Raw genomic sequence first — 14,628 nt, 5'->3', positions numbered from 1 at the left:
TTTTATAAATCTTTTTTTTATATTTAAATATAAATAAATAATTAAATCTGACAAATTTTAATTATTTTTACAACTGAAAATAATTTAGAAATACAGCATAAATTAAAATTTAATGAAATTAATTTAAAGTTAAATTTTGTAATATTTGGTATAGAAATTACATATTTTAATATTGCACAAATTTTAAAAATAATTATTTATATTAATTAATAATATTTTTTTGTAAATTTAATTGTTAATACTATCAGATGTTAGTGCTAATGAAGTTAATGCACTCCGTCGATTTGGATTTACACCTAAATTTTCCCAATTTATCCATGATAATCTTGCTGTTAAATCTATTGAAACAAATAAAAAGAAAAGTTTAAGAAAAAAGTAAAAAAAACAATTAGTCTAAAATAATTTAAAATAGAATTTTTGATTTTTTTTTAATTAATGCGAGAATTGATTCCTTGGTTATTTATGATATCAATTCTCTTAATCAAATAACACAAGGTTGAATCGATTATTCGATTATTAAATATAGAATGGATGAAGAATATGGTGAAACGATGAAATACCGCATTTCAATTAAAACTTTACTCAAAAGTATTACAATTATTTACCCCTTTTTTGAGAAAGTAAACATATTATGGATCTATCCCTATATATTATAAATGTGAAAGTAAGCATGTTTGTTGGTTTGTTTGTTTGTTACGCTTTCACGCCAAAACCAGCGAATGGTTTTTAATGAAACTGCTATATCAGAATAACACATAAACTATAATTTATAAAGATACCTATATTTAAAAAAAATTAAAAAATTTAATTTAATTTGACATTTTTAAATTTTTACAGAAATCTTTAATTTAAAATAGTAAATGTCAAACAAATCATGGCCAACTATTCTGATATACTCAATGAATTATGACTATTTTACATTTAACAAAAATGAAAACTGTGTATATCAAGAGAGGGTGGAGGCTATAAAGCGGTGGTTTTTATTTTTAAGCTCAGTGAAGCGAGCGGGTATCAATCTAGTACAAATACAAAACATACCCGTATTTCTTTTAAAGAATGAATATGATAAAGGTATTGAAAACAAAAGTGATTACAGATGTAATTTTGAAATATAGTAATGTAATTTGAGACAAGTTCGTTGGCTTTTAAATCTTTCATATTTATGTAAAAAAATTACTCATAAATTTAACCCTTACAAATTATATATTATTTTTCATCTGCCAATTTAATATCTATATTTTTTGCAAAAATTGACTCTATGATCTAATCTATTGACTCTTTGATCTGATTATAAAATGTCAACTACCTTTCTCAATTTCAAGCAATGTGTTTTTTTTTGGGTTTCGAGTGTTTTTGACCCGATAAATCCAAAAAGGTTGAAATAATTTGGATAAGAAATGCTTTATTGGACATCCCCCATTATTAATCAATAATATTTGTATCTTTTTGGTGGAAAATCTAATTTAATTTAAAATGTAGTTAAACTACTTTCTCAAATAGAAATCTAAATTTTTTGTATGCTTTTACAAATAAAAAAAAAAAGAAAAGTTTTTTTAAATTAATATTGTGCTATAACTTTTAAGTTTACTATGCAAAAATAGTTATTAAACGCTTTCGGTAATGTTATCATCAATTATATTCTTACCACTTGTGTTCCAATGTGCTTGATCTGCTTTAATTTCACCTCGTAAACATTTCTCCACATATGTTAATGGATCACAATCGACACCTAATACTTCTCGTAATAACGCAATATATGCAATTGCTAAACGTAATGTATCAATTTTGCTCAAACGTTTTTCATATGGAAATGTTGGTACGTGTACCCGTAGCTCGTCGAAAGCAGAGTTTATACTGCTAAAAATTAAAATAAACTTTATTTAATATCATAAACTTTTTTTAATTAAAAAAATGTCAATTATAAATGAGTTATTTTTAAATTTTAAATGTACAATTGGTTTGAATTTTGTGTTTGATTTTGTATTTAAATTTCAAAATATGTCCAATTTTTTAGATTAATTTGTTGCTAATGTGAAAAGTTCGCTTAATTTGTGCTTTTCTTACGACAGATAGTGCAGTAAAGAGTAAAAAAATGTATGGATCGGTGGACCCAGGAAGGAACTGAAACTTTACTCACTTTATATTGAAAAAAAAATTTGTACAAATTTATAAATGGTTATGCAGAATGGCAATATATTGCCCCCTGGGAATGGAAAATAGAACAATTGTTATAGTTTAATACACGAGCACCATCTATGAATATGGAAAAGAACTATTGTTAAATTTTACAACACGAGCGACGCCTTTGAGTGAGTAATGAAATTATTGTTAATATGGCAAAAACTTAAATAAGTTAAACATTCTTGTTGATTTAATTAAAGTTGTGTCTTTCTTGCCACAGATGGTGAAGTTTAGGTTATTTTAAATACAGCACAAACACATATATTCATTATTTAACTACGGGAAAAACAAACGTTTCATGCAAAAAATTGTAGTTTACGTATTTAAAGGCAAAATAGATTACAAAAGCGTTATTTCGAGATCGTTGGTGAATACAGAAAAAATACTGTTCAGGTACACAACACAAAAAAATTCCTGGACTTAAGAAAGCTTGGGGGGTTGATGTTCTATAACAAGTGACAATATTTTTTAAGTCAGCGTTCTCAATATTGAATTAAAGAAAATAATTATTTGGCTGCTAGCATGTAAAGAACATATTGTCTTAATAATAGTACTTTTTTTACAGTGAATATATTGTGGGAAATTTTTTGTGGTTTATTTCAAAAGCATATACATCAATCTGTTTACTTAGAAATAGAAACTAAAATAAAAAGGCAATAATTTAAAATGAACACTTTTGTAATCTATTAATTAGGTGATAATTTGAAAAAAGGGATGTAGGAAATTAGTATATAAGCCAAAATTCTTAAAAATATTATTCATTGCAAAGGTTAACGCTTTTATACAAAAAAAATGGATTCAAAATTAATTTAATTGTGTTAAAACGAATAAAAAACAGCTTTAACCTTAATAAGTAAATGTAAAAACGTGTATGATATTCTTTAGAAAGGTGATTTTAATAGCGATATACAGTGATTTCATGAAATATTTTTCCTAAATGTGAACAATGGAAGATCTAGTTTAAGTTAAATGATAATGATTTCTAAAAGCGTTTCCGATTCCTTACCATAAGCTATTTGGAATTGATTGACAATTGCAAGAGTACTTTAAGTAATCAACGAAGGCGAGTCATCTTCCTGTGTTTTAATGCTCCAGGACTGGCATAACTTGTTTGATAAGCCAGGACTGGTTTGAGAGCTAATATTTTCGGAACTTCTCAGATTGTACTTTGAACACATTAATTGATTTGCTACAAGATTCCCTTTCCATTTTATATAGATCTTCTGATGGTTAGTGATATTAATGGGCATAACATCGCAGATAGGCTTAAGTACGAAAGAAGCACATCTCAATTATGTCTAATAATGCTTGTGATTAAATCTTTGTGCCATTTTTGGAGAGCTTGTCGACTTTAATTAAGTGGATTTCTTCTATTGACAACTGATTGTTTTGTTATGCCATCAGTGGTTAAATTTCTACTTATAATAAAGCTGCATGGGATGCTGTCAATACATATGATTCGGCACGATGTCAAAAAATATCAAATATCGAAGTGTCAAAAAAGTTCTAAATAATATCATATCTCATATAAGACACATGTATTGTTTTTAAATTTGCAATCTAAAGTCAACCATGTTTATTAAACCACGCCTCTATATCTGTTGTCAATGGCTCGGCATCTATATCGATTCACATTGATATTTTCCAGCAACTTTCTTAGAGAAATTCGAAAGTATTGTGAAAAATTTTGAGGTTTGTAAGCCGAGCTAGGGGATTTTATCACGCACTGGCTATCGAAACAAGGCTCAAATTTTGGTTGCCTGTAGAATAGTTTTTAAAATTTTTGGTTGATTACACATTATTTCATGAAATATATTAAATCGCTAAAAAATTATCTTTCAAAAAGAATCACATATTCTGTTTTTACCTTCTGTAAACTCAAGTGATATTTTGTATAAAATTTTCTACTAATTTGTTTTAAAACAAAATTTTATTCTAATGTGACCTCAGCACAACTAATTAGCTTTATACCAATTTGAACTCCCAATAGCAGACCTCAGCATTCGTTTCCTTTCTCGTATATTGGCAGCATGACGTTGAACACGATATGGTGATCGTCCATAATAATCCACTGTTGATGAGCCACCAATTTCATGAACATCATTATTGGAATCAGCTATTTAAATAGAAAAACAGTAAAGCTTAGAAAATGTTCCAAGCGTCGGCAATAAATATTTTTAACCGACGTAAAAAGTAGGAAATTCTCAAGTCAAATCGTATATTTTTTTATGTATATGACTAAGCATAACTTTTTACAGAGTAGGCCGATTTCGAAAAAATCTCTTCCGAAAATTGTATGATTATTATAAATAAAATAAAATAGTAAAGAATTAAATGATAAACTAACCTGTGCAATGATTTGTATGTTGAGCAGTTTGTAAACTATGTAAATAAACATGTTGTATTGCATGAGTTCGTGTCCGATTTGCATATACACAAGATGGTAAATCAGAAACATCTTCGTCATTTCCTTCGTAGCCATTTTGATTATTTCCATAATTTAAACTAGAAACAAAATTTAAAAAAAAAAAAATAGAAAATTTAAAGTTTTTTCTAATAATCATTAATGAACGTAAATAATTAAATGCCAACAAAAATTCAATGATTCTTTTTACATGCATTTTTTAGGATTGATATAGGTTATTCAGAAAATTGAAAAATTAAACGTGGCTCATTTGTCAAGGAATGAAAATCAAGATTTTCGGCCTCTGTACATGTTAAAAGGAAGCCCTTCACAACACAATATTTGGAAAAAATGGCAAGAAGTCTACGAATGTAAAATTATATTTGAAGAAAAAATTGGCAAATAAATTCGATCCACAGTAAAAGCCTCAATTTTTAAATTATATTTTTACCAAGCATACGTCTAGTAATCCTCCAAAATATAAGCAATATCTATATATATATATAAAAGAATAACTGGCTGATAAATAACATATCAACGCACAGATCAAACTCCTGGGGCTAGGACCGTGAAAATTTGTATGTTCGAGGCCCACTTAAGCAGAAGCGGTCTTAGCTTTTCTTTAGTCTTTGTAAATCTACCTGGGCCCCCAACAGGAGCCCTTTAACCAAAAACTTGGGCCCAAATGTGTAAATAAAAATTTTTTGTGGAGGCTCTTAGGCGTTCAACTAGGCTGCCTAACTGATAAATGCGGCTAGTTTGTTATAGAACGGAATATTCACAACGCTTCCACCATAATTAAATTACATTATAATTTCTTAATTGAACAATAGCTGTTACAATAATTGATACTTTTAATAATATATTAATATTTTATAAGATTCCTATATACCCAGGGTATTGTAACTACCAAACGGATGGACCGATTTTGCTTTTTGTTATAAACAGTTCTTTTGTGTGAATGCAATCAATTCAGATATAGTAAATCTAGCCATAATGTACTAATATGATATCTGAGAATATTTGCAATATGGCGACAACGCGACAATCTTTATATATAACTCATCTTATGACCACTTTATTGATCAAAAAGGGCGTATTCTATATATTACTTTCGAAGTTGATTATATTTCGTACTCAAATCTTTGTATTCAATCCAATCTTAAAATATTTTTGTCGTTTTTTCTGTCATTGAGAATTCTATCATTTCCGAAACTGACTGCGGGCACTCGTTATAATTTTTCCAGTTTTTCAACTGTCAGTAAAAGGCTCCATTTGTTTTATATAATACGTTTAAATTAAATTCTGAAAATTTTGATTTGAAATAGATAATTTATTTCAAAAGTAGGAATATTTTACATTGATTAACCTTTTGGCAAATAAGTGGCTGATTATGATTAAAAAGTTTGAAGTCTGAAAAATATTTTTATCGAGTTTACTGTCGTTGAGAATTTTGTAATTTCCGAAACTGGCCCGACACACGTTATAATTTTTCAAATATATCAGTAAAAGGCTCAACATTAGTCGTTTGGCGAAGCGGCTGATTAGTAGACAAAAAAGTAATAATAATATTTTTCGATATCAGCCCTAGTTTTCAAAATATCGAAGGTTTAATATTTTGGTTTAATTATTAAATCTTTGGTATCTCGAAAATTGACCCAAATATCGAAAAATTCGTCAAGTTTTGTCTAAATTCATCAAGTTATAAAAAATTTATCAACAAAGTTAAAAATTTGATTTAAAAAATTCAACCCTTAATCTATCTACCCTATTTTTCCATATTGCTTAAAAATTTGAATTTTAAATACATAATAATATAAGAAAATTTGTAAATCCAATCGGACACACTTACTTTAAAGGTGGTGAAGACGATGAATCTGGTACTTGAGAACGACTCATTTCGAAAATCACTTTAATTTTATTAAAAAAAAAATACAAAATCAAAATTATATCAACTAATTAACCCAATTTATTATAAAACACTTTAAGCACAAATACACAAAAAATTTGATACTTGTTAATATACACAAATTAAATTCTTAAATGGTTTAATTCCCAACGGGATTTTCACTTATATACTGCGAAAAATTTAAGGGAGGATCCACATACAATTTATTTTAATTGTAATAATTGTCCTAATAAATAAAGATAAACGATTCGAATTCAAAGTAAAACATATATTCCTGTTTCTTTTTAACAAAAGTTGGTAAGTGAATGGTGTATAAGGGTTGATAACATGGATTATTGATTAGAGGGTTGTTACTAAAATGTTTCATCCACCAATGAAACATTTTATGAGGGTTACTTGTACTATGATTGGTTAATAGTAAATATATCTTTTGCATTTGAATATGGTATGATGATGGTATATCTGTTTTTGACTTATGTGAAAGCATTAGTTGCAGGGGGTATATTTCTGCAAATGACAGGTTTTTTCCAAACCCCATATAATTCGAATCTCCTCTCTAAACATTGTGTTCAAGTGTGTGGAAAATTATTAACGTAAGCATTTTCTTTTTTTTTTTGTGTGTATACATTTTCATTTAAATTGTTATTTTTTATTGTTTTATTTTCATATTTTATGGAATCAAATTGGAAAAGAATATTTATGTATTAGAGTTTTCAATTAATAAATAAATAAAGATAAAACAACTATTTTGCGTTTGGCCAAGTAAAATAATTTTTACTTTAATTTATTGAATTTAATATCAAAATTTGGTTTTTCTTTATTAAAATACAATTTTAACACCATAGACACAAAAACAAAAAGTAAATTTCGAAAAATCAGGCTGCGACTAAATAGAAAAAGCCAATTCCGGTAATAGCAGTCTTTAACAGTCGGGACCTTTGAAGATCAGTTCAAATCTTCTGAATAATGGGTCAGTAAGACCATTGAACTTTTCTTTTTAGTCGAGATTTTTGATATTTTAAATTTACCATTTTTATTTTACACTTTTTAGTTAGGATTTTCAAATACCTATTTAATGATACCCCACTTAATATAGTTCAACGACATTTTTTTCTTTTTCATATTATGGCGTCGGTTATGGCTGTATTGAATTTTGATTAATGGCATGCCTCTAGTGACACTTTCAAGATTAAGACAAACCGATTCACGTTAGAATCATTTAAGTGAAATCAAAAATTTGGTCTCTAGAGCGCCACAAAGGAACAAACATAAAAATCTTTTTATATATGCTTTATTATTTAGTATCACAAGCATGCTTTATTATTTGATTACACGATTTACATTTACAGGACTTCATCAAACGGTACATAACATTAAAATATTGACCATTTTTCAATACATTTATATCCAGAGAGAGTCATTTTCTAGGTATAGGGTTCGATGAGTTATATTATTTTATGGTATAGATAGGGTGTTGAAATTTTGAAAAACAAAACTACCGTTGAAAACAATTGAAAATTTTACAATATAATAAATATGTAAAATAAATAAATAAAATAATATAAATATATAAAAACGAAAGCGGTTGAAATATGGGTGTACCACCATTAGCCATTTTCGAAAAAAAATATTTCGCCTCACTGACTTTATTGCAAATATAATAATATTATATAATACCCCCATGCTTCAGGCATTGCGTGCAAAATTTCCAATTTTTCTAAGCAATCGTTTTGGTAACAATTACAATAAAATCTTCCTTTCCGAAAATTCTAACACTTTGTTTCTTGAATGTTTCAAGAAAAATATAAGCCTTTTTGGTACCACTTAAATGGAAGAAACATTCCTAAAAAGATTTAAAATATTACTATTATATTAGCTTTTAAAAACACAGTCTCATTTAATTTAGTAGTAACATCTTTTTGGACTATGTGTCTGTTCTCATAGACGTGAGAACACCTTATTCAACAACCCTGTAAGATTACATCGATGAAAGAACTATCAAATTTTCTTCGCTGGTCTAGTGCCTTTTATTTTATTTTTCGGAATAGAAAAGAACGATGATTTTCTCATCGCTTCCACCATATTTGATATACATATGTTTTTTAGTAAAATTCTCTTTAGGGACAAGCTTTTATTGAACTAAAAGATAAAATAATTTTTCTTATGAGTCACTCATACCTGATTATTTGTCTTATTTGAAGCGCGTATTATCCTTGATATTTTAAATTTAAAGGAAAAACGATTTTCTACTTTTTAGTTCAATAAAAATTTGTTCCTAAAAAAGTATTTTTTTTTTATTTAAATTTTTTTATACTTTGCAATTTAATTGCCATACATAGCCTATTTTTATCTCCAACTAAAGTTTCTAAGGTAATTACCTATAGTAATTAAGGTAATTACCTAAGGATCCTGATATAAACTTTAGGAGCACACTGTATGAAGAGATTTTTTTATATATACTTTTGGTAAAATAAGAATTGTTCGACGGATACTCCAGTTTCCTAAGAAATTGGAACTTTGAATGGAAATTTTATTAAGAAATAGGTATACAAGAAACTAGAGATAAGAGTATAATGACAGAAAATTATACAAATAAATTATTTTGTAAAACATTTTCATAATGAGTTTCATGTCATGATATGCCGAAAATTAATAATTTTGTAGAACTATCTATTTAATATTTTTTATATTCACCAATAGCCAAAAAAACCGGGCGTCAATCCAGGATATATTTTTACAGTTATAGCTTATTAATAAAGTTTCCATGGGTTTAAAAACTCAGTAAGTTCGAATAATCAAAAGACTGTATCAATTTATTTAAATAAAATATATTTTTCTATAATTAAAATATGCTTCAACTAATAATTTTTTTACGCAAAATAATTTTTCGATGATACATTTTCAAAGTTTGTTTTTCTCAGATTGAACAATACATGATATGATTTCAATTGTTAAGGTCAATTTTTGTGGATAATAATGTGGTAACCCTCAACAATTGAGTATTTAAAAAAATAAAATCATATAATCAAACCTGTATACATAAATAATTATTTTGTTTATTTAATCTTTTTTTATTGGTATTTAATCTATTTGTATAATGTTATAACATTGATAATTGTATAATAAACCCTTAGGTGTATTTTATGGATGTATGTACAATTCCCATAAAATGATGTCCCCTCTTATCACTGTTTGCAGAACGCTATATGGACTATATGGATTATTCAATTGGTATCGATACAAAAAATGATGAGACATAAATAGCGTATGCTATACAGCATATAAATTAAACTTTTAAAGGACCTGGATTTGAAAAAATTATGTAAAAATTTAAAACAAGTGAAAACAAACAATTGACCGAGTTAATTGTTGTAATACCATGTATAGACTGTGTTGATTACTCTATCACATTACACATACATACATGTCACACATACATAACTGATAATCCCATATTAATACATACTATAAAATTTGCATTTATGTTGAGTATGGATTTTCTATCGCTTCCACCATATTTGGTATACATACGTCTTTTAATTTTAAATTGAAAATTTAAATAAAGAATCGATCCAAAGTTTTTCGGCAGACAAGCAGACACTTCGAGTTAAAAAAAAAAGCAAATAATAATCTTGGAGCGAGAAAAAATTTATTTGTCAAAGAACGAGGCCACCTTATGGTTCACGGAAAACAAGTAATTGCTGTTAACATTAGCAATAATCTGAGTGTTTTAGAATTTAATGTTGAGTGTTTTTAGTTATGTTTCAAGAAAATCGATTCAATTTGAAAAAAATTAGAAGAAAAAAACCGCATTTGTTGGGGATTTTTTAAATTTTATAAATTTCAATATTAGTTCACTTTGTGAAAGTTTTTAAAAAATTACGGAAGCATTTTTTTGTGATTATAGCTAGTGCGAAACGAAAAAGAATTTTCGAGTACAATTACCTTTTTGACGTGGAAAAACTGAATCTGCAATAAAAATCGTAGCACAGGAGCTGCATTAGCTAACCCCCTCAGAGATAGCTAATTCCCTCAGAGATTGAAAAAATAACACATTTTTCTTAAAATCGAATATTGCAGTTTTCTAAGCATTTTTATTTCGAAAACAAAGCGTCTTGAGAAATAATCACAAGAGTACTTCTTTGCTTAAAACTGATCAAAAAATGTACTTAACATTTTGTACTTAATTTGATATATATTATAATCGTGAAGTTTGATGGATGGATAGATGAGTGGATGGATAGATGGATGGATGTTTGTTACTATTTCACGCAAAAACTACTGAATGAATTTGGATGAAATTTGGAACACACATAGTTTATAACCTGAATTAACACATACGCTACTGGGAACTATTTTTTTAATGGGAAAAATGTTGTAAGGCTTTGAAATAGGTGTTATCAAATTTCATAAAATTTACTAGATACTTCTCATCCATATCTATGCAACCATAATGTCCCACAACGAAGCGTGGTAGGATATAACTAGGGCTTTTGCCTTAAAATTAAGGTTCTGCGCCAAAACAATAAAATTGATGAAATTGGGAACAAAAAGAGGATAAGTCACGATATATATGAAGTGAAGTCTATGAACGAGATATGAAATGAACACAAAAATCTTTGTATTTAAAATTAAATTTGCCCAACGAAACGAGTAGTTCACAGCTATATACATTATATCAGAAATTTGTGTTGAAGGAGACAATTTTATCAAAATAAACTATAATAAAATATTCCCTGGATAATAATTAAAATGTTTATATTCCTGGTCGAATTAAATACATATATACATACATATAGGCATATATACCTTCATTGTTTGTTTGTATTAGCAACTTGTTCTCACCCTGGGGCTCGTGTGTATACGTACGTATTCTACAACAGGATTTTACAATTGTAAAATAAACATTGTTAAATAAAGGATTTTAATAATTTTATTGAACAAAAATTAAATTTTAAATAAGCGTATGGGAAATTAAATTATTTAAAAAAATGTTTTTAATCACTTCTTTATCTATGAATCAATTCAGTATTCATTCATAGATAATATTATGGAAATCTTTATAACATAAACATTTATAAATGCGTATTACAGTAATAAATGTCTGTAATTCAATTATGGGAATTTATTTTAACGCACTTTTGTAATTTAGTAAGAAACTTTATTTGGAAATTTAAAAAAACTTTTTAAAGGACAAGCTTTATTGTACTAAAAAGTATAAAATAGTTATTTCTGTGAGTCACTCATACATGACTATTTGTAAAAGCTGGAGGTGCTCAATTAAAAATATCAAAGATGATGTGCCTCAAGCTTTTACCAATAACCATGTATGAGTGAAATAGCTTAAAAAAACTATAAAAAAAAACATGCTTTTGTAAGTAACTGGACTAAAAAGTAGAAAATAATTTCTATAACATAAAAAAAAAGTTATTAAGAAAAAAATTATTTAATCATTAAAAAGCGTGGGGTGCTATATTTCATTTAAGGTAAATACTTATTTTATTGACTGACATTGGAAAAAGTAAAACACCCCACGCTTTTTTACGATAAAATATTTTCTTGTAGACATTATTTTTTACTTTTTAGTTCAGTTAGTTACAAAAGTGTGTTTTTTTTTAGTTTTTTTAAACGATTATTTACTTTCTACTTTTTAGTTCTGCTGGCTGCAAAAGCATGTTTTTTAGTTTTTTTAATTATTTATTAATGTTATGAAATATTATCAGCGCTTTCACCAGAATTATATAAATTATTAATTTTATAAAATCGTTAATTCTGAAGATCTTGGTCAGGATAATCGAACAAAATTATTAAACTATTCTATTGTCATCGATCCTTGATAGGTGTGCGAAGTATTAATTGAATTCGACGTTTAAAAGTGTGTGAAAATCATGCTTAAAGTTTCCGTTACATATATACATACCAAGCTAATAAAAGCCGTGTTAAAAATGCATTGTCTTGTATTCTTCTCATAAAACCCTTTCATTTGATACCCATGTCATGGAAGTATCCGCCATATTGAATTTAAAATCGACGTCGTTTAGCTAACCATACATTGTCATCCTACATGTATGCAAAATTTCAGCTCAATCGGTTAAGGATAACATACATTGCAAGATAAAAGCTTGTAAAAATATACACTTTATATATAAACAGTAACAAATCAAAATAGTTACAAATTCCAGTAAAACTCTCAGCAATGTTAAATGAAAGCAAATTATATTATACATGTTTGTAAAAATTTGTGAATTTTTGAACATTTTTAGACAACTTTTAACACATTTGTGTAAAAAATTGCCTATATTAAAATTTTATATAATTATGTATAAATATATAAAATATTCCAAGTACTTTAAGAGTTTGGGTATCGAAAATCCTTTTTTAAAATTAAAAAACTACAACTTTAGGCTCAGAAAGTATTTGCTTCAGAATATAAGTAACCTAAATGTCTAAGTTGCTTGGGCTATCACTTTTTACTTTTTTTGAGCTTCGATACTTTAATGTCTCTCACAGAAAATATGTTTTGATACTTGAAAAAAAAATTATATATCATTATATTTATACAATTGAAATTGGTACATTATCATCATTTTTAAGATAAAAATCTATATAAAAATGAATTCTGAAACGTATATCTACAACTCTAGTAGCATAAAATTACTATGATCCAAAATATAAATAAATATAGAGTACTTGAAAATTAATAGTATTTATTTTTTGAGGGGTTAAATAAACATATACACAGCCACTTTACAAAGAGCATTGTGAAATTAAAAGGAAGAATCAACACACAAAATTATTCCGCTTGCGGCTATCAAATACAATATTGTAAACACTAGCAGTGGTTCCTGTGGTCACGTGTCTATACATACGATTGGCACACGACATACCACGTGTATATTCAGTTCAGGATCAAACTGTATACTATAGGGCAGAGTGTAGTACCCTGGATATAATGGAACGACTCCATGGTTACTCGACAAATAATACTGTCAGTGGGATAGTAACTGTATATAAAGGCAAAGTTTATAGATTAGACGCAAGCAATCGAGAGAATGATTATCCATTTGTTTTCCAAGCAAATATAGGCTCATAGTTTGAGATATAAGTATAATAGAAAATAAATAAATAAAGACACGAGACCTTTGGAAATTGTGAAATGGGTGTAGTATTCAGGGGTTGAAAGTGTATTTTCGCATTTTTTGGGGAAATTCACCCATTTTTTCGTATTTATTTATTTTTTTCCCAAAAAAATTTAATTTTTATGAAACTAAGTGAAAGAATGCCTTAGTGCATACGAAATATTCACCATTTTTTTTTTAGAAATGAAAGTGAAAATGTGTTTAATTAATATTCATAACTTCCACAAATTAACGCTCTCAAATTTATTATTTTTTTAAATAATAATGCCATTTTTTATTAACTATTAATAAAAAGTAGTTATAATTTTGAATAAATGAAACTGCAGTGACGTATTAACCTCCGTCGAGGCTGTGAGCCAATCGGTTTCTATGGAAATTTGTGTTATAATATAGTGAAAACCAGCTAAGACACAAACCATTTATTATTATTCATATTACTTTATCATTTCTCCATGCGATGGTCTTACGAAAGCGAGGTGTTGACGACACTGCCGTTTTAATTTATAGTTTAGAAAAACCATTTTGAATTGTAAAATTGCATGATAAATTAATTTAAAAAAATGTTTTTTTTTCCTTTTTCCTTGTAAATTTTAGTAATCTTTCGAAAAAAAAATAAAATAAAATAACATGCAACTTCTCTATTAGGATGTACTTAATACATAAATTATTAATTATTACTCATAAAAACCTTCCGAAAAAAATTATCGATGGTGAATATCCTTTCAAAATTCATTGCGTGGTTTAGAAGGAGTAGATAAACAGACAGAAAGACGTGGATAGCGATAGCTTTTTTTTATACTATCTGTAGAAGATTCATGGCTTTAAACAACGCATTAATATAAATTTTGAACCCTGGTATTACACTTTTCCTTATTATTTGGATGGACAAAAGGATATATTATTTTTAAGTTGTTCTTCCTATGCAGCATACATAGACACACCCTATAATGTGTACATGCTTATTGTTAAGTTTGGGATGTGTTTGCTTTTCTTGG

At 27.3% G+C, this 14,628-nt stretch overlaps 1 protein-coding gene across 4 annotated transcripts; it reads right to left on the bottom strand.

Annotated features, from left to right (window-relative positions):
• Nucleotides 1-228: 228 nt before the first annotated feature.
• On the bottom strand, nucleotides 229-6,534 carry LOC123305653 (helix-loop-helix protein 13). 4 transcript variants are annotated; one of them, XM_044887429.1, is made up of 5 exons: nucleotides 6,438-6,534; nucleotides 4,529-4,686; nucleotides 4,153-4,297; nucleotides 1,646-1,857; nucleotides 229-338 (listed from the first exon to the last, which is right to left on the bottom strand). In XM_044887429.1, exons 1-5 carry the CDS (start codon nucleotides 6,482-6,484, stop codon nucleotides 229-231), a joined length of 672 nt encoding a protein of 223 aa, XP_044743364.1. In that variant the 5' UTR covers nucleotides 6,485-6,534. The 4 variants fall into 4 exon arrangements, with proteins under 4 accessions (XP_044743364.1, XP_044743365.1, XP_044743366.1 ...); XM_044887430.1 differs by having other exon boundaries at nucleotides 1,646-1,854; XM_044887431.1 differs by having other exon boundaries at nucleotides 4,177-4,297.
• Nucleotides 6,535-14,628: the final 8,094 nt, after the last annotated feature.

Source organism: Chrysoperla carnea, chromosome 1, assembly GCF_905475395.1.
Source record: "Chrysoperla carnea chromosome 1, inChrCarn1.1, whole genome shotgun sequence".
NCBI classification, from domain to species: domain Eukaryota; kingdom Metazoa; phylum Arthropoda; class Insecta; order Neuroptera; family Chrysopidae; genus Chrysoperla; species Chrysoperla carnea.
The sequence above is the reverse complement of the archived record's forward strand: the minus strand, read 5'-3'. Positions and strand labels throughout refer to the sequence as shown.

Coding starts and splice junctions, on each gene's coding strand:
- LOC123305653 (XM_044887429.1), bottom strand. CDS start 6,484: ATGAGTCGTTCTCAAGTACCAGATTCATCGTCTTCACCACCTTTAAA. Junction 4,298..4,528: donor ACATACAAATCATTGCACAG/GTTAGTTTATCA, acceptor CTATTTAAATAG/CTGATTCCAATAATGATGTT. Junction 1,858..4,152: donor GCTATTGGGAGTTCAAATTG/GTATAAAGCTAA, acceptor TTTAATTTTTAG/CAGTATAAACTCTGCTTTCG.